The 26,032-nt window shown below is 42.2% G+C and overlaps 3 protein-coding genes across 7 annotated transcripts in view; 1 reads left to right on the top strand and 2 right to left on the bottom strand.

The window, feature by feature from the left end:
* LOC135493600 (glycine receptor subunit alpha-2-like) overlaps positions 1 to 26,032 on the top strand; it is a 387,954-nt gene that overhangs the window by 48,302 nt on the left and 313,620 nt on the right. For 4 of the 5 annotated variants that reach the window (XM_064781068.1, XM_064781066.1, XM_064781067.1 and 1 more), the window contains exon 2: positions 25,300 to 25,397. The exons of the other annotated variant lie outside the window; for it this stretch is intronic. The gene's annotated coding sequence lies outside the window, so the exon portion shown is untranslated. The remainder of the gene's footprint in view (positions 1 to 25,299; positions 25,398 to 26,032) is intronic. 5 annotated transcript variants of the gene reach the window in all.
* Positions 7,561 to 8,628, bottom strand: LOC135493570 (uncharacterized). The gene has a single exon (XM_064780980.1). It carries the CDS (start codon positions 8,626 to 8,628, stop codon positions 7,561 to 7,563), a length of 1,068 nt encoding a protein of 355 aa, XP_064637050.1.
* Positions 10,137 to 14,045, bottom strand: LOC135493569 (uncharacterized). Its single transcript, XM_064780979.1, has one exon. The coding sequence runs from the start codon at positions 14,043 to 14,045 to the stop codon at positions 10,137 to 10,139; it is 3,909 nt and encodes a 1,302-aa protein (XP_064637049.1).

Here is a 26,032-nt window from a genome sequence, read left to right as displayed (position 1 = left end):
CTATATCCTTAAAACATTAATCATGTATATGCGTGGTTGCACGTGATTTGGAGTAGTGGGATAGATACCCTGCCAGAGCCACTGTGTAGTTAACTGTGAACTGGCCGAATTGCCAAGTGTAGCGCTGGTTGTAGCATTCCTTGATTTCTACTGAAGGTTTGTGGAGAGACTGGGTGTAAAGAGCTGAGAGGGGAAAATCATTGATTTTGCATGGTTGGGATCAAGAATTTTACGTCGACTTAGGGATTTTGGCGACTAAGAGATGGCAAGTTAGAAAGTTAGAAATTATAATTTCATACTGTACCTATTATAATAATCCTTCTTATGTCTCAACGTTCATGCTTCAATGGTGTCAGCATACAGAGTGTTTCATAAAAAAATAGTTCTGCATTATTATATGATGATTCAATAAAGTTAAGTAAACATTTTTTTCTAACTTTTTGTTGATGCATTCAATCCTGAATAGAAATCAAAAGACTTCCTGTTACTTTAAATCGAGGAACCAGTTTCTTCACTGGAATCATATTGAAGATCCAAGGAATTTACTCTAAAGGGAAACTGAAAAATGATTATTTGCATGATTTTGTTCAGTCCGTGTTCAGTAGACTCAATAATTCAGTCTGGGGTCACCGCAAAACCCACTCTATCCCCTGTTTGTGTGAGTAGGTGCGAGGATAGACGACTGGATTAACGGGTAGTGTTCAGATGCTGAAAGTTGCCAGCTGCCTTGATTAGGAGGGTGAACTGCATGCCAGAGTCACAGAATAAGGCGTCAATGGCCATCTTATAATCCAGATATGCATCATACGCCAATCTTGTTGATAATATGGTGTACATACTATACGATAGATTGATTTGACCAAGCCTGCTAGACTTTTTTAAACACGAGAGCACAGTATCAACCCCCAATCAAGTTGACACGTTGGGAAAGTTTCATGAGCACAGGTCCATTGGTATTTCCGCATAGTCCCATAGTCTATTCTTTTAATAGTATAGATAGATGGAGAACACAACATAGAAAATAACCCAGTACATGTTCACCTCACAATGACCATGGAATAGAAAATGGAATAGACACGTCAATATTTAAATGTGGGTTTAACGAGTTTACTGAAGAAACCCAATACTGGCCTACCAGATCTTTTCCTGCCATTTGGTTCCTTAAACAATCTATAGACAGTCTACCTCGAGTAGGCCTACCAGTAACATGGCATAAGCAATCTACTTTGAGTACTACATTGCATAAGATTTTCAATTTGATTGATTGAAACTTGCAACTTGCATTTTCAACTTGCAACTTGCATTTTCAACTTGCAACTTGCATTTTCAACTTGCAACTTGCATTTTCAACTTGCAACTTGCATTTTCAACTTGCAACTTGCATTTTCAACTTGCAACTTGCATTTTCAACTTGCAACTTGCATTTTCAACTTGCAACTTGCATTTTCAAGAAAACCGTATACAAAGGGGTCCTCCCATTCCAGTTGTTCAATGAAACGGACAGTTCTAAAAATCCCGAAAGTCAAATGTAGTTGGGATAGTGTCAGAAGATTCTCCCCTAGTGCAACACTTGGAACTGTGCTCATAGACTGGAACATTCCAGGGATTTAGAACTGTCATCGAAGAAGGTGCATCGTAGTATGTGCAGTGCATAGGGCATTGAATACTAACTCCACAACAGTATTCAATCTCTCCGCCAGGTGGAGATGCTCCAATATCAAACACTGCCGGTGTAATGTTTTTGAGTGTTTCTGTTTTTGAGTGTTTCCCCCCATTGTTTGGGAACTCTCAAAAATAGATTGACAAGTTTTTCTGTGTATCCCCCCTATTGAAAAGTCGTGGTCTCTCTAGCTGCCTATTGTTTGGAAACACCGACACATGGGAAACAACCACAGATGTAACACCGGCGTTGCGAAACTTCCATTTTGAATGACGACAAGGCCAGTCTAAAAATAGATTTCGCCAATTCACACGAACACTCACAACCCCAAACTTGCCTCAAATGGGCTGCCAGAACTTCTTCTAATCTTTCAAAAAATAAGTTACGATCATAAAATCATACTGAGCTGGTCCGAAACTTTCGAAAATACACAATTGTCACCGCCTCATGATAGCTTACTCGTAAATCCTGATCACAAAAGGACGAAATTCATCTTAAACTTCCGCGCCGGAACTACTTTTCAAGATGGCAGCCACTCATCGATATATACTAGAGGGTACTTTGAGCACCGAAAAAGCACTCTCTAGTGTTAAGTTTGCATTGAATACAGTCCTCAAGGCTATTGAGCACACAACACTGCGGGGGGGGGGGTTAAGTGCAAGAAAGCATCGTGAAGTGGCAAGACCTATGGAACAGAAGTGAGACAGGCTGATGGCTGGTCTATTTGTTTGCCTCTGGAAAAGGGTATATACATTTTTTGTAACTTGCATTTTCAACCTGCAACTTGCATTTTCAACTTGCAACTTGCATTTCCTACTTGCAACTTGCATTTCGAACTTGCAACTTTCATTTTCAACTTGTAACTTGCATTTTTAACTTGCAACTTTCATTTTCAACTTGCAACTTGCAACTTGCAGAAAAGAAACCCTCGCACCAAGTTGGCTCATGTCAAAACCAAGTAGCACTGTGCATCGTCAGCATAGAAATGGAAACCGCAGTGAGGAGTCAGTATGTCACTGAGGGGGTTTGTGTAAAGGGTGAACAAGAGTGGCCCCAGGACCGAACCCTGGGGCACCCCAAAATCAACACTGATTGGGGTAGAGCAGGCCTTCCCGATTTTCACACACTGAGTCCTCCCTGACGGATACGACTGAATCCATTTAAGAGCCAGACCATTGACCCCAGCAGCTGCAAGTCGAGCTTAGCGGGGTGTTTATGAATAATACAGAAGTACTTCGTATCCAACTGCGCTTAGTTGGCAGCTAGGGTCAAAAATAGTTGCCAACTAGGCTTAGCAGGCTTTTATGAATATGGGCCCTATGACCATATTCGAATTCGAGGTTACATGTACATTATGCTATTTTTAAACAGCAGCATTTTAGATACATGGATCTGAAATTTTAATCAAACATTTGAAATATCGGATTCAGTGTAATATTCGATATTGATCGACCGACAGCAATTATGGTAAAGGGTAATACTCCATTTTCAAGTACGTTTGGTAATTCAATAAAAGTAATCGTCCGATCGAGTTAAACTCAATTTTATTTGTGTTACGAACTTTGCCAACCGCTCTTTTTTGCAGTGTTTGAGCTGCAAACCTCAGAATTGCATTGCATCTGCCAAATATCTATATTCACTGTGAATCGGTAATTTTTCGCGACTATTTATTCGCGATTTACGAACATTTCCTCAAGAGTGATCGAGAAATGAACTGTAAAGTGCGGAAAATGCCCACTTCGTCATGGGTGTCAATCTACACAAAAAATACAACAAACCTTTTCGTTTACCAGATTTAATGAAGTAAAAAATCACGTTTTGTCACGAGCAACGATAATCGATGAAAAAAAGTTTGTGCAGTTTGTTTCAGATCCGCGAACATAATACGAATATAATTTGAATTTGCCGGGTCATTCCCGGGAAAGGCAAGCATGCGTTAATGTATATTTGACTCGTCAGCTGGCTTGAAAACGTGTTGATAAAAAAGAATGCCGGTAATATGTAAACAAAAAAGTGGTAGTTATCGGATTATTCAGAAAAAAACTGCCTTTCGTTTGAAGTTGAAAGTAATAGGAAAGTGCAATCTACGATATCTACGACTATTGACTAGCAAAGAAGGTCAAAACCTATCAATTAAAGTTGCCATATTTCCAATACAAAACCGAAATAACCTAGTACGTATGCATTTTCCTATTACTTTAGACTTATTACAACATGTAAAAAGAAGCTGGGTGCTGTTTGTCCAGTGTAATGGCACCCAGGGTGCTAATTGTCCAGTCGATCTCGAACCTGGTACCATTTGTCGGCAGTGGGCTTCGGTACACCTAATGCTGGTCAGTTCTAGTCTAATGCACTTACTTCTGTTCTGTCATGTCAATTACATGCCTACACATTGGGTGATATGAATAAAGACTAGCAAATGCTTTTACTCCGGTTTTGTACAGGAAGGCCTATTGTAAATGTACATGGAGATTTAGATAAAAGCATTTGCTAGTCTTTATTCATATCACCCATTGGCTACAGTGTGCAGTAAGTAGGTAGTGCATAGGATATGCTACAAAGACAATTCCATAGACACTGGCAAGGCCCATGATAGTGGCAGACAGCATAGGACACTATGAACGAGATGCCACACAGTTCTGGAGAAAATGACCTAGGCCTGATACATTGTAATAGCTAATCTGTATCGCTCTATCTGTACCACTGAGTGACAGGCTTGCTTGTCCCTGCCCTCTGCCCAAGGATGCACGCCTCGCACTTAACAATAGGCCTATAAGCAGCAGTCTGATTTCATATGAATTCCACTTGACTGCAGGCCATTTCGGAACGCATCCTTGGGCCAGTACCAGTGCCAGCGTGCCAGTTCCAGTAATTAAACCAAACCGTGTGTGCACAACTCATGCATTATTTACAGAGATTAATAAGCAATGTACGTTACTTTTGATCTAGGGCACATCTGTGAGAATATTTTCATTCTACACCGAATGAGAATATACACTAGAATCCCAGATATAAGGTCTGGTAGGCATGGCCTGGCCTAAGTCATAGCTCCTCCCAGAAATGCCATTCAAATGATAATACTACACTATTTCACCATGGGTAGCCAAGTTGAATGCCTTGTAAAAATTTGAACATGTCAATGACCAGTTTTACTTCATGAATGATTGACACGCTCTTCAGGCTACAGTATCCTATTGATTAGGCAATAGGTGGTGATCACTATACAATGCTTGATCAATAGCTACTCATCTTTCTTGGACCAATTATAGATCAGGCATACACCGTGGTGGCTGCCTCATTGTTAGGAGTTTGATTCCTCATTCTTTGATTTATTGCTTTGCGTTGACTTTAAAGCAACATGCTTTGGTAAAATTAATGCTTCCATTTCATTGGTAAAAAACGTTTAGTTAGGAAGGGCTTAAAACAACATCTACATGGAAGGAGACGTACAGATCAGTACAAATCGAAGACTCAATGATGGCGGAAGGTGGGTCACCTGCCCGCCGCCGAAGCTATACAGTTAAAGAAAAACGTCAACATCTAACTGACTTCGAAAATGTCCTGGCTGCTGGAACGGTACAGACTGTTCGTGAATATGCCGAACACTATCGGATACCATTCGATACATTCCGAAAGTGGGAACCGCAACGAGCAAAGTTTGAAGAAGCTGCAACGGACCACAAGAAAGCTCGCCGTAGACTACGGGATGATCATGATGGTTACTGGCCCGAAATTGAACACATGCTACACGGGTGGTTTCTTGTCGAAAGGGCCAAAGGACTAACAGTTTCATGTTTAGAGATACAGGAGAAAGCCACCCATCTCTTTAACGAATGGTGGGATAATCTGCCACAGGAAGAAAGGGACCGTCTCATCCAGACAAGACCAGAACATGTGCGCTTTCAAGCGTCGGTGGGATGGTGTGATCGCTTCAAGGAGAGGAAAAGGATTTCCTTTCGTAAGAAAAATAAAAACAGCACGCTTATCCCAGCCGATGCTCAAGCTCGCATCACCGTTCTACGAGATGAATTAAACGCTCTTGTTGTTGTATATCACCTAAGGCCAGAGGAGCTATTCAATATGGACCAGACTTTTGTATTGTTTGATTGTCCTTGCCTCTACACCTGTAGCACGCGTGGTGAAATGAACATTGATGTACGTACTTCCAGAACAAACGTCAAATTAGGATGTACAGTCACGTTATGCATCTCGAGAGCGGGAGACAAGCTCAAGGCCCACATAACATTTCCTCGCAGAGGGTTTGTCGGACAGCTGGCAGAGCTAGAAGCAATGGACCTTCCAGATAATGTTGTTGTTACCTCATCTCAAACTGGATGGATGCGCCTTGAAACTGCTCTGCACTGGATGACAGAAATCTTTGAACCACACGTTGAAGAGAATAGACAGAATGAGAACTTTGTACTTCTTGTCGACAGATACCGGGTGCATCGGTCAGAGGACTTCGGTATGGCAGTAACAAACCTTGGGGGTATCCTGCAATTCGTCCCTGCAGGCTGCACGTCACTGGCTCAGCCTTTGGATATCGCCGTCATGTACTCCTTCAAGTCAAAGATTAGAAGGCATTGGAAAAGGTGGAAAAAGGAGAGGACGGGCATGGATGGCCAATGCGATCCTATCAGACTACGAGATGTAGTAGCGATCATCAGCAACGCTTGGACTGATGTTTCACCGGATCGACCACGCCGTGGATTTGAGGTCCTGTTGGATCGCGACAGGGCAGCAGAGGAAGCAGAGCCAGTGGACGCTGATCACCACGACGCTTATGAGAATAACAATGATGGTGATGCAGTGTTGTTTGTGGGCATGCCAGCCCACAGTGACAGTGATGAGAATGGTAACGACGAGTAACTGATCATGTGAACGTTCCTATTGAAACCATGAGGATTACGCACTTCTGTTTGACTGCAGTAGCTTTAAGGATTTTAAGAGCGCCGCAACTAGTGTTTCAGTGGAGTCTTGAGGATTACTCACTTCTGTTTGACTGCAGTAGCTTTAAGGATTTTAAGAGCGCCGCAACTAGTGTTTCAGTGGAGTCTTGAGGATTACTCACTTCTGTTTGACTGCAGTAGCTTAGGATTTTAAGAGCGCAACTATTGTTTTTGTTTAAGAAAGACAGGGCACAGTGGGGCGTTGTCAATTTGAACCATTTTCTATTCAACATGTTTATGTACATGACAGAGATAGCCATGGATGTTTTAAGATTTATGGAAGACGAGAATGTTAGTGGAACATTGACGATTAACCGCTTTCTACTTGGTTAGGATGCCGCAAGGATTTTAAGAGTTGTTTCTTGAAAGTCAAGATGCTAGATATTGCTAAATGCTGACTGTATAACTTTAAGGTTTATGCACATAAATGTACAGTATAACTAGACTGTGGCGAATGGGATTTGATGGACGAAACAAAGTTGTCGTTCTTCTAATGCGAGTTTATTAACAGTGCATTGCATTCTGAAATGTGCAGAACAGTCAGTCAATAAAATGATATAAATCTTACATAATATATAAAAGGCAATGAATAGAAATTAATTTACATACAATCTGATCTATTCATATTATGATATTTAAGATAAACGTACCTGAAGGTTTACGACTTATATTGTTTCGGAACTTTGAAAATGGAAAATACAAATGTGCGGTGTTCTCTGATGACGGATGAATTGAAATTAAAACGTGCCGCTGCTGCGGATGACGCGCACTGTTGAGGAAAGCGTCATCGATGACGCGCGCTGCTGAGGATGCGGAGGCGCAATATGATGGCGCGTTAATTACATGTATGGCGCGAAACAGTTCAGAACAACCCTCCGGGGCCAACAATAATGAGATACATTGTATTGATAATAATTATGCGGAGTCCATTTCCAAGATCACACAGCACTTCTAAACACTGCGTTTCTTTTCACTAGATTTGGTCCTGACCTTTACGTTTCGGACAATATTGTCATCACCGGGGTATACTTCGATTATCTGAGCAACATCCCACTTTCCCCGTGGAATGTTCTGATCTGTCAAGAGAACCACGTCTCCAACCGCAAGTTGACGTTTAGCATTCTGCCATTTGGCACGGCGCATGAGAGTAGAGAGGTACTCCTTGACAAATCGCTTCCAAAACTTCGTGGCAAGAGCTTGCACAAACTCGAAGCGTTTGTGCAGATTTTTCGATTCTACAAACGGCCCTTGTGGAATTTCTGTTGAAGCTCGTCCTATCAGCAGATGGTTAGGAGTGAGTGGACGGAAATCATTGGCATCATCGCTTCCGTATCCAATGGGTCTTGAGTTAACCAGGCATTCGACTTCACTGAAAACAGTTGACATTTCATTCCATGTAAGCGTCTGATCACCCACAGTAACTCTAAGTGCGCTCTTGATCTGCTTGATTAAGCTCTCGTAAAAGCCACCTTGATGGGGACTCAAAGGCGTAATGAATCTCCAGTTGATATCATGAAGAACTGCAAATTCTTCCAACTGCTTGCGTCCCTCTTTGGTAAGTTTCCTGAGTTCCTTCTCAGCTCCAATGAAGTTGGTGCCGTTATCCGATATTAATGTCTTTGGCCATCCGCGACGCGAAGCAAATCTGCGAACTGCTTGGAGGAACGATTGAGTCGACAAACTTTCCACTATTTCCAGATGAATAGCGCGAGCAGTGGCGCAAGTGAATATCGCGCCCCACGCCTCCATTTTACTGTTGCGACCATATCTCAACATGAACGGGCCGAAGAGATCCACTCCAGTAGTTGTAAATGGCGGTGCGAACAATCGGAGACGACTGGCAGGTAGATCACCCATTAGGGTGCTATGTGGTGGCTGTCTCAGCTTCCGGCAAATCACACAATTCCTCACGGTTTCTCTTGCGAGGTTACGACCTTTGAGAATCCAGTATTTGCTCCTACTCTCGCAGAGAGTACGCTCCGAACCGGGATGCATCAACCGACTGTGGACATCTTCCATCACCAACCTAGATATGTGCCCTGAGGCGGGAAGTAACACAGGGTGGATCTTGTCATAAGGTAGGCTCGCTTTTCTAAGTCGACCGCCTTACTCTGACTACTCCATCTTTCACGAAGGGAGCAAGATCGAGACATCTCGCTTCCCAATTTCCCAGGTCTCTCTGAGCTTGAACAATCCAATAGTTCTCTGCTGCTCTAATCTCTTCTGGTACAAGTGTGCCCTCTCTTGACTCAGCTCGATCCTGTATCCTACACTTCAAGTTGTGGACAAACCGAAGACAGAGTGCGGTTACTCTCAAAAGCTTTCCCCATGTCGAAAACTTCTGGCATTCAATCGGCGAGACAACTTTCATTGCTGTGCAGACTGGCTTTGGCTTCTTTCTTTCCTTGTCTTCTGGAGGTACTGAGATCTCTACCTTTGATGGCCAATCCTCCTTTGGACTCAGAAGAAAGGAAGGTCCACTCATCCAACGTCTATGGCAAGCCGTTCGTCCAATAATTAAGAAAACCTAGTTTTTTTGAAAAAAACATGGTTTTCTTCTTAAAAAACATAGTTTTCTTCAAGAAAACCTAGTTTTTTAACAAGAAAACATGGTTTTCTTGAAGAAAAGTATGTTTTATTGAAGAAAACCAGGTTTTCTTCCATGAAACTTGGTTTTTTAAAAAATAACTTATTCTTTTTGCATAAAGTGTAGGTTCCATGATTTCTCTTCAAAACCAAGTTTCGAAAAAAGAAAAAAACTATGTTTTTATCCAGCCATTTGACTAATAATTAAAACAACCATGTTTTTATCATAAAAACCTGGTTTTCTTCCAAAAGAACCTAGTTTCGTTGAAGAAAACAAAGAAAACCATGTTTTTTAACAAGAAAACGTAGTTTCGAAAGAAGAAAACCTGGTTTCGAAACAACCCAGTCTTTTTACCCCGTCCCCTCAGCACGCGCGTGACCTTGGGGCGAGATTGGCGATCCACCAAATCATTTAAAAACCGAGCACAAAGTGAGAAAGAAAACTTACTATTGATTGTGACATTCGATCTCTCCTGTCAAAATGCTCCTGTCATGCATTCAACATGTGCGATCGACGAGCTCACTGCGCATGCAGAGTAAGCGTAAATCCGTAGCCCGGGTTGCTAACCCGGGTAAGCAAAATCTAACCTCTCCCCTGCCATGCTCAGGCCAAACAGGGACGACATAAAAAGACTAGGTTATGAAAAATAACCTGGTCTTTTTCATTAAAAACTTGGTTTTGAAAAAGAATTGCATATAACGTAGTTTTCTTCAAGAAAACCATGTTTTCTTCCATGAAACTAGGTTTTCTTCGAAGAAGCATAGGTTGATTTAAAAAACCAAGTTATCTTGTTAAAAAACCAGGTTTTTTAAAAGAAAACTAGGTTTTTTTAAATCAACCTATGCTTCTTCGAAGAAAACCTAGTTTCGTGAAAGAAAACATGGTTTTCTTGAAGAAAACTATGTTTTTTAAGAAGAAAACAAGGTTTTCTTCAATAAAACTAGGTTTTCTTAATTATTTGACGAACGGCTTGCCATAAACGTCCGACCATTTCCGAAGCTTCCAGTCCACGAGACAGGTCATCAGCCGGGTTTTGTTCTGTTGGGACGTGATTCCAAAGCTCTGGCTCCCATGTCGATTGTATTTCGGCCACTCGTACTCCAACAAATGGCTTCAAATCGATGGAATTGGATTTAATCCAGTGAAGAACTATCTTCGAGTCTGACCAGAGGTGAACTTCTGGCTTTTCGCGAAGCTCCGTGTGAATCGTCTTTGCTAGACGAGAAGTGACTAACGCCGCCATCAGTTCCAATCTTGGAATAGTGGTTTGACGTAGAGGGGCAACGCGTGCCTTTGCGGCGTAGAGGCGGACGCTTGTAGGACCAGTGAGAGTATTCCAACGCATGTATGCCACGGCACCATATGCTGTGAAGCTTGCATCTCCAAATACGTGCAACTCTGATGATCCACCAATTGCACCTTTCGGCTTTACGCATCTTGGTAGTTGTACTTTTTCAAGCTCCTTGAAGTCTTGGAACAGCTTTGTCCATAGTTCTGTGTAGTCCGGGGGTAGTTCATCATTCCATCCTAAGTTATCTAACCTCCAAATGGCTTGCATCGCAACTTTGGCTCTTATGGTTACAGGTGTTGCCAGCCCAAGGGGATCAAAGAGCATGGACAACCTTGACAAAACTGATCGTTTCGTGATTGTCTGCATCTGCTTCTCTTTCACTTTGAACGTTATCACATCTGCCACTGGGTCCCATAAAACTCCAAGTGTCTTGACGTCCTCTCCACTGAGATTGATGTTTGGGGCAGACTGTTGGTCGTTACTCGTTGTCTTCTGAACAGATGACGGGGCAGAGCAGTACCATTCTTTCACCTTGAATTTCCAATCATTCAAGCTCTCGTCTATGTCCATCATTCGCGTGGTGGCATCTTCAGTGGATGGGCAGGAGTGAATCAGATCATCCATGTATCGATCATTTCGCAGAATCCAGGCGGCCTCGGGATGAATGTCCTGGAACTTCTCTGCAATCTCAAGTATAACGAAGCTCGCCATATCAGGCGATGGCTTATCACCGAAAGTGACTCGAGTCATACGATAGACATCTGGCTCCCTCGTACTATCCAAGTTCCTCCACAGAAAGCGATGTACTTCTGTGTCCTCAGGTTTCAGTTTGACTTGAAGGAACATTTTAGAAATGTCATCCACGATTGCGACAAGATCCTCGCGGAAACGAATGAGAACAGCCAGTAGATTCCCCATCAAATTTGGTCCTTTGAGGAGGAAAGAATTCAACGAAACACCTTCGAAGAGGCAGGCGGGATCGAAGACTACACGCAACGGGGTACTTATTTTCTCAGGTCTGTAGATTCCATGATGAGGGAGGTAATAGAGAGGTCCAGTAACTGGTTCATCTTCATCGACCTGGACGGCCCATCCATTCTCTAGGTATTGAGAAATGACTTTGTCATACATGACAGCCTTCTCTGGAGTCTTGGCCAGACTTCTTTCCAATGAGGCGAGACGTTTTTCGGCTAGGACACGGTTATCTGGCAAGAGTGAAGGATCCTTCTTCCAAGGTAAACCAATGACATAGCGGTCACCATCTTTATGGCAAGAGCTAGCAAACATGTCCATGGCCTTCTTGTCCTCTCTAGACATCATATCCTCCGGGCAATCACAATTTGGTGCTCTTACACCTATCGTCTCAAAGTTGTACAATCGACTCACATCAGGGTTCTCCTTCCTCACAAAACTGATGGACGTAATGGAGTCGACAGATTTATCTGGGCCGATAACAAACCATCCTAGCATGGTCCTTTTTCCAACTGGCTCGAACGGTAATCCTTGTCTGATCTCCTGTTCTACGTGCAAATGGCTGTATTGTATTCCAAGGATGAGGTCAACTGGGCCTGCCTTGTGAGTGAACTTCAGATCCGAGAGATGACTGAACGAGGATAACCATGGTCGGATGCTGACAATCGTGCGATTTATCTCGTGAGCTTCTATTTCATGCTCCTCACCTCCTGTCAATGGCGCAATCCAAAACTTTAGACGTCGGCTGTTGGTCTGGTTGAGCTGGTCTCCTCCTCCTCCTCCCTCTTCCTTACCCTGCAGTCCCAAAGCCCTGGCGAAGTCCTTCCGAATGATGGTGGTAGCTGCTCCACTGTCAATGAGAACATTACCTTCTCGGATTCTGCCATCCTCTGATCGGAACTTGACGCGCACAACTGGTAAGATCCCATCTCGATCTAGGGTTGAAACTGCACCACTGGTAGGGGGATCTGTATGGATGAGAGGGTGGTGAGTCTTACTGCAGTTGTTCTTTCCACACTTCTTCTTGGAATTACATTCTCCAAATCGATGACCGCGATTAAGACAACCAAAACACAGACGTTGGTCCTTGACTATTTTCAACCGATCGGCGACGGAGGAATCTGAGAACATAGGACATTCTGATACGCGATGATCAGATTCGCAAACATAGCATTTTCGCGGTTTCTTAGGCCCGGAGAACTGAGCGGAATGAACACCTTTGCGGTCCACTTTGGTAACTTTACCATCCGATTTGTCACAAGCAAGGTCGCCGAAATCCGGGTCGAAATCCGCCTTAACACGTTTTCGCACGAAATCGCTGATATGCGCAAGATTTGGCAAGGTATCACGCTCGCGTAGTATCGCTGCGGTGGTTTTCCATTTATGGATCATGTGGTCTGGTAGGCGCCTAACTATCTGACGGAGGCTTTCGGAAGCATGTACATCGGCGAGATAATTTATGCGGTTGAGCGTAGCTAAGCAGTTTACAATGTCAAGCGAAAAGTCGCGAATAGCTTTACGATCAAGAACTTTGGGCCCCTTTACAAGCCTGTCAATGCAACCACGGGCAATTATACTCTTGGAGCCAAATTGCTCTTTTAACATCTTTAAGGCTGTATGGTACATCATACCACTTGTGCCTTGCCCTACAATAGCTCGTTCAGCTTCATCAGTTAAATGCATTCTAAGCTGCATCATACGAGAATCGTCAGTGAGATGCCTTTTATCATGAATATGGATCTTGAACGAGTCAATGAAATCGACATAGTTCAGTGAGTTACCATTAAACTTGCTAAGCTGACGAGTGGGTACATCTCTACTTGCTTCTAATCTATACAGGGCATCAGCGACAGACACTTCTCTTGAACTGATAGGAAAGCTAGTTTCCTGAAACTCGATCAATTGATCAACCCATGAATCAAATGCATGGTGTGGGCCTGACATAGAAATATTGGGCCTACTAGTAGTGACACCAGTGCTAGAATCAAAGTTTACAACATTCACACTGATATTTGATATGTTTGAATCAACATTTTCAAGACTTGTACTTGTAGAACTTGCATCACTAACCACATCACTGCCCTGGACAATCGGGCTATCACGACTTGCATCTTGGACCGCGACTTTTGCAGTCTGGCCACCGGTATTGGTCTCTGCTGACCGTTCCTCTGTCACTGGCTGTGTGACCTGGTGATCGCTGGGTGATGAACAGACATAGTTTTCAGTCTTTTCTACAAAGTCATAAAACGAATCCGTTATCTGTTCTTCCCAGTCACTCAATCTATCCTCGTCGACCCCGGGATAGGAAAACATATCTGCATTCACAGAGCAGACCTCGGTAAAATCCTGCTTCAGGACTACCATCTCTTTTTCTAATCTTGACTTAGAAATATCATTACCTGCCATCTTTCCAGACAGCCTGTTTATAGTTCTCATGACCTTACCGCGCAAGACCTTACGTCTGGCCTTAAGATCCTCTAGGGTAGCTCTGGGAGCTCTCTTGGCGCATGCTTCGCCTCCTGTGGCACATTCATTGCCCTCATTGCTCTCTGGACGAGCCACCTCATCAACACCGTCGACACCCATTGTTGCATCCACCTTCCTTCAGTACTTTGTGGCGAATGGGATTTGATGGACGAAACAAAGTTGTCGTTCTTCTAATGCGTGTTTATTAACAGTGCATTGCATTCTGAAATGTGCAGAACAGTCAGTCAATAAAATGATATAAATCTTACAAAATATATAAAAGGCAATGAATAGAAATTAATTTACATACAATCTGATCTATTCATATTATGATATTTAAGATAAACGCACCTGAAGGTTTACGACCTTTATTGTTTCGGAACTTTGAAAATGGAAAATACAAATGTGCGGTGTTCTCTGATGACGGATGAATCGAAATTAAAACGTGCCGCTGCTGCGGATGACGCGCACTGTTGAGGAAAGCGTCATCGATGACGCGCGCTGCTGAGGATGCGGAGGCGCAATATGATGGCGCGTTAATTGCATGTATGGCGCGAAACAGTTCAGAACATAGACGTTTCAGAGTGCATCTAAATGTACCTCGGCTAATTCATGCTGCTGAAGCCTATTGTTATTGAGTGTGATTTAACTCAAGAGTTAATTTATTCTGCATTAAGGCAGTCATGTAACAATCAAAGGTGAAATGACATGTCTCTTACAAATTGTTTTAATGTACATGTATCTGGTCTGTAAGACTTAGAACCTTTATAGATGAACTTATACTTTTATTTAAAATCTTATTTCTAATCATTTAGCTTTGTAATCCAATTGCACTCTGTTATTGGTTTACAGACAATGGGTGATATGAATAAAGACTAGCAAATGCTATTACTCCGGTTTTGTACAGGAAGGCCTAGTGCAAATGTACATGGAGATTTAGATAAAAGCATTTGCTAGTCTTTATTCATATCACCCAATGTCTAGGGTGTTAAAAACTTTACCTTCACTTCACATCCTCTCCCTGGAAGGGGTTAAGTTTAGAAACTTTTATCGCATAAAGTATGATACAGGTAACTGAAGAAAAGAAACTGGCACCAGAAGAAGTGTGAACTAGGAGCTGAAGCATTTGTGTTGGTAATGCCCCCCACCCCCCATGAGCACCCACCTCGGATGGAGCAATCCCTCCACTCAACCACCCAGTAACATAGGCTATCCTTTTACTTGGGAGGTACATGGTGTACAACCTTTACCAACAGGAAATTCAGCTCATAGTTGTAAAGTTCCATTCATTTGCATCTTATCAGTTCTTACACAAGATCAAAGTTTGAGGAGACCCCTTACAGTCACTTGATGAGACTGAGACATGCGTAGCCGGCAATGGATCTTTCCCTACCCTTCCCCTTGGTGCAATGGATCACTCTAAGTCTGTTCAGAGGGGCGTAGTTAGAGGGGGTGGGGATGGCAAATCCCCCTCCAAAAAAACTAACTAATACACTCCCTGTTTATGGGTGTGCAGCCCTTAAGATGTGGAAGCTAGTGGAAGTGGAACCTAGTGGAAGTCGCAGCGGATGTGGATTTACACACTCACTCAGCAGCTAAGCACTTGTTCTAGGAGAAAGGGACTCTAACAGGAATGTGGCAGGAGAAAGTTACTGGCGAGTCCCTCAAGTCATCATGTCCACGAAGTAAACTTTCAGGGTGAAATGTTTGCCTAGGTATGTCTCTGACAACATCAGAGAATTAAAATCCACTTGACCTCCACGATTCATCAACATTGTGGTCACGGTTGTACTGTAATGCATTAGGCCTATTACGTCCAACGATCTAAGACAACTCATTACCGATCACAAAAGTGTTTACCAGCGCTATTCAAAGACAGCAGCTCCCCCTTGTATTCTGCAATTTGGACAATATGACAGCGCGTGAATGAAAAAAGCCTGATCTGATTTAGACTTGGCCAGTTGACATGTAGAATTCAAGACTGTGACCAGGTGATCGCAGCACTTCATTGCTGCTGCCTATTGGTCAACGGCTTTGTTCACCCCCTTCATGTTGTCAGCTTATCCACCCTTCAGCAATAGCACTATTAAGAGTATTATTCGTGGGAGGAGCTATTATTGAGGCCTGGTCAAACCCACCAGACCTTATATCTGGGATTCTAGTCTATATTAGGTATAAACCATAGTTTCTTTATTACAATCTAAATCTCGCATTCCTATATAAAAATTGATGTAGAGATACATTTCTAAAGAAACTAGCGCCTAGTGCGAAAATATTGTGGAAATAAATTGGAATGAATAGCAAGCTGTACTGCTCATAGATTAGTGGTCATTGACTATCTAAAACACTTCTTGATATCAACAAGGAAAGAAATACACAGCTGTGGAGTCATGGAGTAGAGATCAGGAGAATCGACAACATTTTACCTTTGCTTTGGCTTTGACGATTCGCCTCTTGAGAAAAAAAAACGACCATAGTTAAAAGCTGACATGCATACATAAAACCCCTAACGGTCAGGTTTAGAAAACACAAACGCCCGACTACCAAACAATCAACTGCAGTTGAAACATGATAGACACCCAGCGACTGGTCTCACTTCACTGTGCAAACAACAAGTTCATTGCCGAAAAAGGTCACAGAGACGCTCTCGTGTAAAAAAAAGAAATATATTTGCAGAGCGGGTTCGAACTCGGAACCCTCGCCACTTGATCCTTGTCGTCCTCTCCACTAGGCCATGAAGCCGTTTTTGTAAATGAACATATGTTTCAGTTTTGGATTGAGAGAATGGCGTCTTTTGTGCCATCTGTACAATTTTCAGTTTCAAAGTGACCTTTAAAGCTTGCCCTTTTACAATTATTGGCAAAGTGAATTCATAAGATACATAATCAGGAGATGAACAGGACACCCTGCAATGATTATAGGAGCACGCACCTATTTTTTGAGCTTTAAAGATGCAAAACAATTTCCCGCTTTGCTAGTATTAAAACCGTGCGTTTATTGGCGAACTGTCTGATGAGGTGGCGTTCAATTTCAAACAATGGTCGCGCGAGGTCAGAATGATATATGAATTGATGCTCACATCCAGTGCTCTTTTGGTGAAAACGGTACCGCCGCTGCGGCCAGCTCGTAGTCTATCCGCGTCATTTCTAAGGGCGTTTGAAACATGGCGGACGTGCGTTAGTATTTTCTAACTTGGCCGTTAGGGATTTTATGCATGCATGTCAGCATTAAGTCATTATTTCAAAAAATGTCTGCATTGAAGCAGGTTTTATTACACTAGTCGATAAAAACTAAACTTTTGGAGAGTTAATTTCTGGTGAGTGTTCTGTAGAACTACTAAAAACATTCAATTTCCGCATGTGTCTTCGATAAAAATCGATTTTCTGATGAGGTAACCGGTTAATTTAACACTCTGCGATGTATAAATGTCATGATTGGAACATTATCGAGGGGTTCCTCTGCTAACGTACACATTTCTGCTTGTAAAATATTATTGGTAATGACTTAAAGCAAATTCGCAGACACTCAATGAGCTATGGTGGGGTCAATTAGGTATCTGTTTTCGGCAGAAATTCTCATTTCGATTTGTCAACAGACAATGTGCAAGTAAACATGTTTTCTGATGAATAAATATTCTGTTATGAATATGAAATGCTGGTCAATCGCACGAACTCGTAAATAAAGTGATCGGTTCGATAAGAAGCAACATTGCATTATGTATTTTATGCGGGATTTCTCCCTCGAGGTGTTAGGAAAACATATCGGAACTTATATTATACGGCTTATTCTCCGTCACCAGGCTACTTTCAATGGGTCTAAGAAAGTCAAATAAGATCTTGTGTTAATTTAGTGCCAACGTCGAGTAACGTCAAAATTCCAATCGCATCCAGTATATTTACTGAAGGTAATCTCAGAGCGCATTGGATGGATGGTTACATATGCACATATAATATTATTTTCATAAAGAAACATTATTCATTGGTATGCACAATTGGATTGTACCAATTTGCTCCTACCCTTAGTTGCTATGAAAGGCGGAACGATATTTCTACTCAGATATTTGTCCCCTTTGAGCCATTTATGGTTTGTTGTCAGCTTGACTCGCACTCTGATGACATTCACCCAGTTGGTCTAGTTTCGCTTGCATATATCCTCTGATGAATTTTCGGCGATAAACGTCTCTGGAATTGAAGAGGTTTCTGGAGAGGTCATCAATCAACAAACAATCTCGACCTGCCTCCATGGGTCGTGTCAGAACACATACGCCGCCCCCCCCTCCCCCGAACGAGTGGACCAGCCTCGACCCTCCCCGCCACTACATCAAGTCATGTGTTTACTCATCATGCTCATGACGAGGTTTAATATCCAGCCAAACATGGCGCAGACAAGTGCAGTTACATGTAGTTTGTTATCCATCAATAGAAGAAACTATGGGGTCGAAAATACGAATCAAATTTTAATTGATTGGGGCTGCTTATAGCAGAAATGAAGTGAAAAATGGTTGAACTTTAAGTTGGCTTAATATGTAACCTGTGCGATAAATAATAATAATATTGTAGTGCTTATATAGCACTTCTCAGAACGATTGCTGTTAAAGCGCTACTCCCCATAAAACTTCCTGAATAACCAGGTCTTTAACCCATTTTTGAATGTTGCAGTGGACTCCTGGGAAGTTATGTTTTGTGGCAGCTCATTCCACAAGCGGGCAGCACCGACAGAGAAACACCTGTCACCATAGGCGGGTTTGGTGCGCTTTACATGCAGTTTGTTACTGCTTGTGGAACGAGTCTGCCTTGGACCAGATTGAAACTTAACTAGCTCATTGAGGTACACAGGAGCTCTTCCCTGCACTACCTTGTGTGTTGTGGTGAGCAGTTTGTATTCAATACGCATTTTGACTGGGAGCCAATGCAGAGAGTGCAGAACCGGCGAGATGTGGTCACGTTTGCGTGTTCGTGAGATAACTCTAGCAGCAGCATTCTGCACCCTCTGCAGTGGGGCTACAGATTTTTTTAGGAAGGGCATAGAGCAGGGCGTTGTTATAATCCAGTTTAGAGATGACGAGTGCCTGAACCAATTTCTTGGTGGTATCCACATCAAGGTATTTGCGGATACGGCCAATGCTGTGCAGGTTGGCAAAGGCACTTTGACACACCTTCTTCACATGGACTGACATGGTCATGTGGTTGTCGAACCAAGCACCAAGATCCCGCACAGCATCGACTCTTGGCAATATCTCACCATCCACCTTGATATGAGTGATAGATGGTGATCTTCTGGCAGAGAAGACAGACATGAATTCAGTTTTGGAGCCATTGAAACACAAGTTGTTTTCAATAAGCCAATTCAAGCGATCAATTACATGAAACAAAGGTTACTGCATTTTATGTTTTGTGTTTTATTCATTCACAGTCATGACAAAACACAAAGACCATGGAAGATTTAACGTGCAGAACAAAATGCATTATATACAAGACTTATTATAATTTTTGCCATTATGGTATACGTAAAACTTTCTGAATCGGTGTCAGAAAATGCCATCAACATTAATTATAGTTACGTTCATTGTTTTAATGCCCAGCTGCACTATATGAAGACTTTGGACGACCAGACAACACCGAGAGTCAACATCATTATATGTTGACACTACACCAATCTCAGAGGTTTGGTTATATCATAGTAAACAGTAGTAATGCTCATTTAAAAGTCGGGCGTCTGTAAAACAAGTAATAAGAAATTAAGAAATGAAATAGAAATACAGCCCTGTGGCGGATTCTGGCCTGCATATATTGGGTTGAATGAAAACCAGAACTCAAGCGGGTCAGCGATTTCTGGTCTGCAGTCTCCTGTAAGACAGACGGCTGGTGTGGAATTGGCCCATTCTCGGTATACAAGTAATGCAAAAAAGAAAGAAAGAAATATGGACATACTAGGGCAGAGATAGAGCTTATTTAGTTGTGGTAAATACATGGCTGGGATGGATCAAAGTGAAAATTTTCTTAATTGTTGGTTGATTCTAAATCTACAGAGTCATCTGGCCATCACAGAAATATGCTTTGTGACAATATATTTAAGAAAATGTGGTCTCACTGGTCAGTAGAACTCGTATTTGATAGGGCCATATCAATGCCCGAGTGACGATGTTTTGACGGATATGCTGTATAAGAATCATTTTTTTCTCAGGCATTTGGTATTTGAATGCTGTAAAGTGTATCATGATATTGGTAAAGGGTTCTTCTTAACACATACAAAATTTGGTGAGGGTTGATTGGCCCTTGGGTGATTTTTAAAAAAAACCTATAAACAGCAATGTAAAGGAAATTACACAATGTCTAATACAGGGCTCTGGCCTGATGGAGGACCACGTGCATAAGGTGTGCTGAATTGATTCGGTGCGTACCGTGTTTCATGGTCGATTAATGACTTCTCAAGGTTGGATGTTAGGCCCACTGACTCAGTAAACAGTCAGCCGAGCAGAGCAGTCAGCATTGCTGTAAAATAGGCTATTAGGGGCAGGTGATCATGCCTCACATTTCTCAGTCATGCCATGATCATGGGCATGTAATGTAGCATGTGTAGAATGCATGCTGGCATGCACACGTATGTAATGTAGCCTCAAATACCTTCTTTGGTGAAGCGATAATCATACATGTACGTGATAGACGCACACGTATGTAATGTAGCCTCAAATACCTTCTTTGGTGAACCTATAATCATATATGTACGTGATAGACAAACAATAGAACACGGCCCAGGTGCCGTCTATGCTAATTTCACTTTCTATAAACACCTATTTCCATTTCGTTTCTATTTCATTTCTTATTTTTTGTTTTACAGACGCCAAATAGAGTCAACCAGCCGGCAACCATCAAATATTATGTTAGCATCATCCCTGCATATTTGATTAATTAGGCAGTGGTTCACCCCTGACATGACGTTAGGGCACGCATTACTCTTTGGGGAGTGATCGGTCAACCACAACAGCGACCCAACACAATCACAATGGTCGTGATAACGGTTTCCCGCTTCATGTAATAAACCGTTGAATGCTGATTTACGTACTAGCACTGCAATGCATTAGCAGCAGTGCGTCTTGCATGCCATTTCATTACTTAAGACGTGTACGTTTGACTTAAGGTTGTTTTTTCACGTTCTTTCTCCATTAAATGAGTTTCTCGCAAAGCAGTTATTATTGTAGGATATTTTTCTCAATTTAATCGTTGGCAGCGAACCACTGATAAGGTACCGGCAAGTTTTGTGTTTACGCTCTTCTGGGATGGTGAAAACGTGATTAGTCGACCCCATTACATATTCGCTACAGTACGAGTTATCCCGGTAAACAGCCTGCTACACTGAATATCCAGTTGCGCCAGGAAATATTCAACAGCGTGTCCAAATGCCTTTTCTCCTGATTGATATACAGACATGTCTAAAGTACAGATGTTGTTGGAAATAAGCTACAGTAATCATTACAGGTAAATCTCACTGTTTCCCAAATTGTTGGTCGATCCATCTTTAATATACGATGAATCTAAAGCTGGCAGGCACTGGACATCCTTATAATGTAACCAAACATACTTTTGGTTTCCCATGCTGAAAAGGACCAAAATTACTAAAAAAAAGGGTGTAAAAGCGTGTGATGACTCTGGCACGTTCACACGAACATGAAGAAAAGTACACTTTCTTTGAAACCGATGAGAAACGCTAAAGGTTATATTGTTCGTTGCCGATTGTGATCTTTTATTCTTTTATATAAGGCAAGGTTATGTTTATCACTACAGGGTGGCCCAGAATTATTTTCCCTCACACAATGAATACACAATGGAATTATATTGTCCAAGGGAAAATAATTCTGGGCCACCTTGTAGAAGTCTACTCGGTCACCTGACATGTGCGCAAGGTTGTTTAGATTCACGTCGAAATCGTTGACAACAGCGTTCGCCAGTGCTTACATGGAGGCAAAGCCGCCTTATATTTGATGGAAATATTGATATGCACTTTATAGTTTCGATGGCTGGCCAGTGATTTTACGGGTCTTGCAAATAATGAATGTTTTAAATGCCTCAATGTGAGGGTCGTCCAAGTCCGTAAACCATGTTTGAACATTAACTAGACCAGACGTATTGATCATCCTTCGTAATACTGTAGGTTAGGCTCACACAATCCTCACAATGGACGAACGTCATACTCGAGGTACTTGCCAATTTCGCAAAGCTTGAATATAGCGATTAACGGATATTTTGCCGAATGGTCATTTTATGAAAACAGCCACGAGGTGACAGATGAAGTAACAACGTTTCAAGTAGCGGTCCGTAGTTCAGGAACGACTCAAGTACTGATTTGCTAAGTGCTTTCTAAACGTTCTGTCATAACTACATGTATACAATGTTGTTACGGCCCTGGCATCGAGCGTCCAAGAACTGAACGACGTACATTTCGCTTCCTGCGAATTATGGCGTGTTGTTCAGCCAGGTAACTATACCAAAGATTGTAACAAGGACGATCACAGAAGAATCATCATTATTCGGTTGACTGTAGTTTCCGGAGTCTTGAAAAGCCGGAAAGTAGATGGAGAGATGGAAAGTAGTGGAAAGTTACGGAAAGTATTAAATTGTAGGAGTATTTCAAACGAATTTGCAACATTCTTTACATCACAATGAACAAAGAAATCATAGGCGTGATCCTAGCTGGCCACTTTGCGTCTAGTGTCAATATATATAATACACTCGAAATCCCTTCCTCTACTGCCCTCCAATCCACCTCGAGTCGCCTTCTACATGAATTCAAGGCTCCTGCCGTGATTTATAAGAAACACGGTAGATGGCAGGAGTGGGTTAGGAATCGATTCGCGGCCCTGAAGGGGATCTGGAATTGAGCGCAAATGTATCTTTCCATGTGATTCGTTTCCCAGGGGGATAACCATAAACTTACCGACGCTGTTTTATAAGTTTTAGCGCTCATGTTGACAAAGCGCCCATATTAGTATCGTTTGAGAGGCAAATTCGATCGCTCAAACTCAATTCCGAATCGACGGCCTGTTTTCCCTAGACCACTATGTCTGCCGCTGACAGCATGGACAGGAACATGAACAGTAACAGCTCACCCCCAAAATCGCCGGGTTTTTACCGGCGATTTTATGCGAAGTATCGCCAAGAAAACAGGTAATGGTGTAATATAAATATTTTTGAATAGATTCCCAGTAACCATAAAACCATTCATAATTTTAATGCAATTAACTGCAAGACATAACGTCTTTAATAATACGCAGGCAGGGTTATGTGCTTCCCGTTCATCCCAAAACAGGCAGCCCCTGGAATCACTGTCACAAATCACTGTGTTTCCCCATCTCTTGCACCTAAAATGCTTCTTTGAGTATAGGATTACCCAAACTTTTCCGGGAATCCCAAATTCGAACCAATCTCCTAGTCACGGAAAAGACCGATGGCCAAAAATTTGCATGATATGGTGCATGCGTGTTAGATGGGCTACCAGAGATCGTGAATGTAGACAAAAGAGCGAGCGCGTAAATTCGTCGATAAAGTTGATAAATCAAGGGGATTTTGTTTGAAAACACCCGGCGTGTAGTCATACAATACTTCACGTTATGTAGAATGAAAAACAAACGATGAATTCACGTTTTCCGATGGGAGTAAGCCGTGGAAGAGCGGCTCCAATGTGCGCACAAGTGTCAAGTGGTAATGCATCGATGTGGATCTAGTCCATTGTGCATGTACTAATAATTATGTAAATTCGGGAATTTCCGAAAATGCAAACTGCAAAAGGTCTATGCATAATTTCATCTGCTATTCCATATTTTATGATAAACTTTCCAACTTTCCAGCTTTCCATCTACTTTCCAGCTTTCCATGATTCCGGAGTCTACAGACTACACATACCTCATTATTGCCGTAGGGTTGAAAAACACAGAGAGCAATCCAGAAGTATTAAGGTAACAGGAAGGGGTGGGCGTTTGTGGTTTCTGAGTGTGAGGGGGTAAATGGTGTCTGTTGACTGTGCTTTATGCCTAGTCTCTCTTAAAGCACAGTCAACAGACATGTGGTTTCAGTATTAGGTCTTTCATTGTAGCAATGCGAAAATGTAAGTAATTTTGGTTAGGTCCATCCTTTGTTATGACCAAGTATCTTCTAGTGTAACTCAACCACTCACTCTCTTGATTACGGCGGCCGCCTCAGCGCCGCCACGCGGGGCCTAATGGTATTAGGCTAAGTAGCTTCGCGCGATATGCACCATTCTGGGAAAACTCAATGAGGAAGTATGCTCATTAGCATAATCTATTCTTAGCTCCAGCTTGATGTAATCTTGCGCAGTGTTTCTTCGGGCCAGATACATTGTGGTGGAAAACGCCTAGTACAAAGAACGCCTGGCTTGCGCCAGACTAATAAGTGAAGAAGGTCTGGCTGCGCGAGACGTCTGTAACAAAAATGACCATTACAGAGACACTGGAACGTAGGCATATACTTTTTACAATTAAAAATGCTCTACACATGCAATAGAAGAACCATGCCGTCCCGAGCTTCGCGTGATATGGACCATTCTGGGAAAACTCAATGAGGAAGGTATGCTCATTAGGATAATCTATTATCAGCCCCTACTCGAGGTAATCTTGCGCAGTGTTGCTTCTGCCCATATGCATTGTGCTGGAAAACGTCTCGTACAAAGAAGGTATGGCATGCGCCAGACTAATAAGTGAACAACTTCTGGCTGCGCGAAATTACTGTGATAAAAATGACCTTTGCAGAGACTCTGTGACGTAGACATAATTTTTTACAATTGAAAATGCTCTCAAAAGACGATATGGAATGATTTTTTAGTAACATTTCCTGAACTATATACCTTCTAATTATCACTTTACATAAATAGGTCGGCGTTAGGTCGCGTGCTTTTCTTTCCTCGTGACAATATACAGCAAAGTAGTTACAACCCCACAATCGCGCTATAAGTCCATAATAAGGCCACGGTGACCCGTTATAAATGTTTCGCCAGCTTCGCTATTTTGCCGCTACGCGGCGCGTTGACTCCTTGCGTCCAGACTTACAGTAAGTCGATTGATCACGTCCTATCTACAGTATAAGCGCGGAAGATTGAGACTGGGACGACTTCTTGCAGTGATCGTGGCGGGCATTCCGAAGGTGTCCACAGGCATAAACGGAGTATGTTCGTTGCATATCGGAATGAGATAAGAATCGCTTGCAAGAAGAGGCTGGAACATAATCAACGGATCTACGAGTGTGTCATTTTTAGTACCTTCAAAGCCATCAGATAAAATGAAGGACTAGTCTTTTGTGGTCTTAACGTTACGGAGTGACAGGTGAAATAAACCAACTGATTTTCGTTCTTTAAAATGTAATTGCAGGTCGTGTGGCCAACATGGAATAAAAATGCACTGAAAATATTAAGCGAGGATGTGTATCAACTGACACATAACCGAGCCTTCTTTGACGACAACGTAGGGTAAGAGGATAAAATCATTTTTAAACAAAAATAATCCAACTACGCATATTATGTTAGCTACGTGACACTCCGGCTCAAACCAATCACATGTTATGTCTCATCGTGAGTGTTTGGCAGGCCTTTAGTGTACTTTGCATTTTATAGGTGACTCGCAAGAAATGATTTTGACATTTGGGTGGCATTTCGGATAAGTCATACAGGAGATATTTATTTCTTTGCTGAAACTCGCTATTACGCACACTTTCGGAGAAATGTGGATTAAGAAATGCATGTATGTTCCTTTTGAAAATTGAGATAAAGCGTTTTGAATCATTGGATAACATCTGGTCCATCACGTTTACAGGCCCCTTAGAACCAATTCGAACAATTCATATCGATCCTCCCAAGATGGAGCCTATTGTTCCGTGAGCCTTATCCCTGAACAGATAGTCGACCATTACAATGGGGTATCAACTCTCGGACAGTGGGCGAGTTAGATCAAACGATCTACACACAACACTCGATATGACCAACACTGGTCAAACTAAATAGTTATAGAGTCGTTATTTTTCTGTCAATTTTAAATTAAAAAAAGCTATTCTTTAGAAAAAGACACATCATTTTAATTGCAATGAATCCAACATTTTCAAGCCTAT

The sequence above is a fragment of the Lineus longissimus genome, chromosome 9 (assembly GCF_910592395.1).
Source record: "Lineus longissimus chromosome 9, tnLinLong1.2, whole genome shotgun sequence".
Lineage (NCBI taxonomy): Eukaryota > Metazoa > Nemertea > Pilidiophora > Heteronemertea > Lineidae > Lineus > Lineus longissimus.
Note: the sequence above shows the minus strand (reverse complement) of the source record. Positions and strands in the feature narration are given on the sequence as shown.

What these genes read in the sequence shown, in the direction of transcription:
- LOC135493569 (XM_064780979.1), bottom strand. Translation starts at nt 14,045, where the DNA reads ATGGGTGTCGACGGTGTTGATGAGGTGGCTCGTCCAGAGAGCAATGAG.
- LOC135493570 (XM_064780980.1), bottom strand. Translation starts at nt 8,628, where the DNA reads ATGGAAGATGTCCACAGTCGGTTGATGCATCCCGGTTCGGAGCGTACT.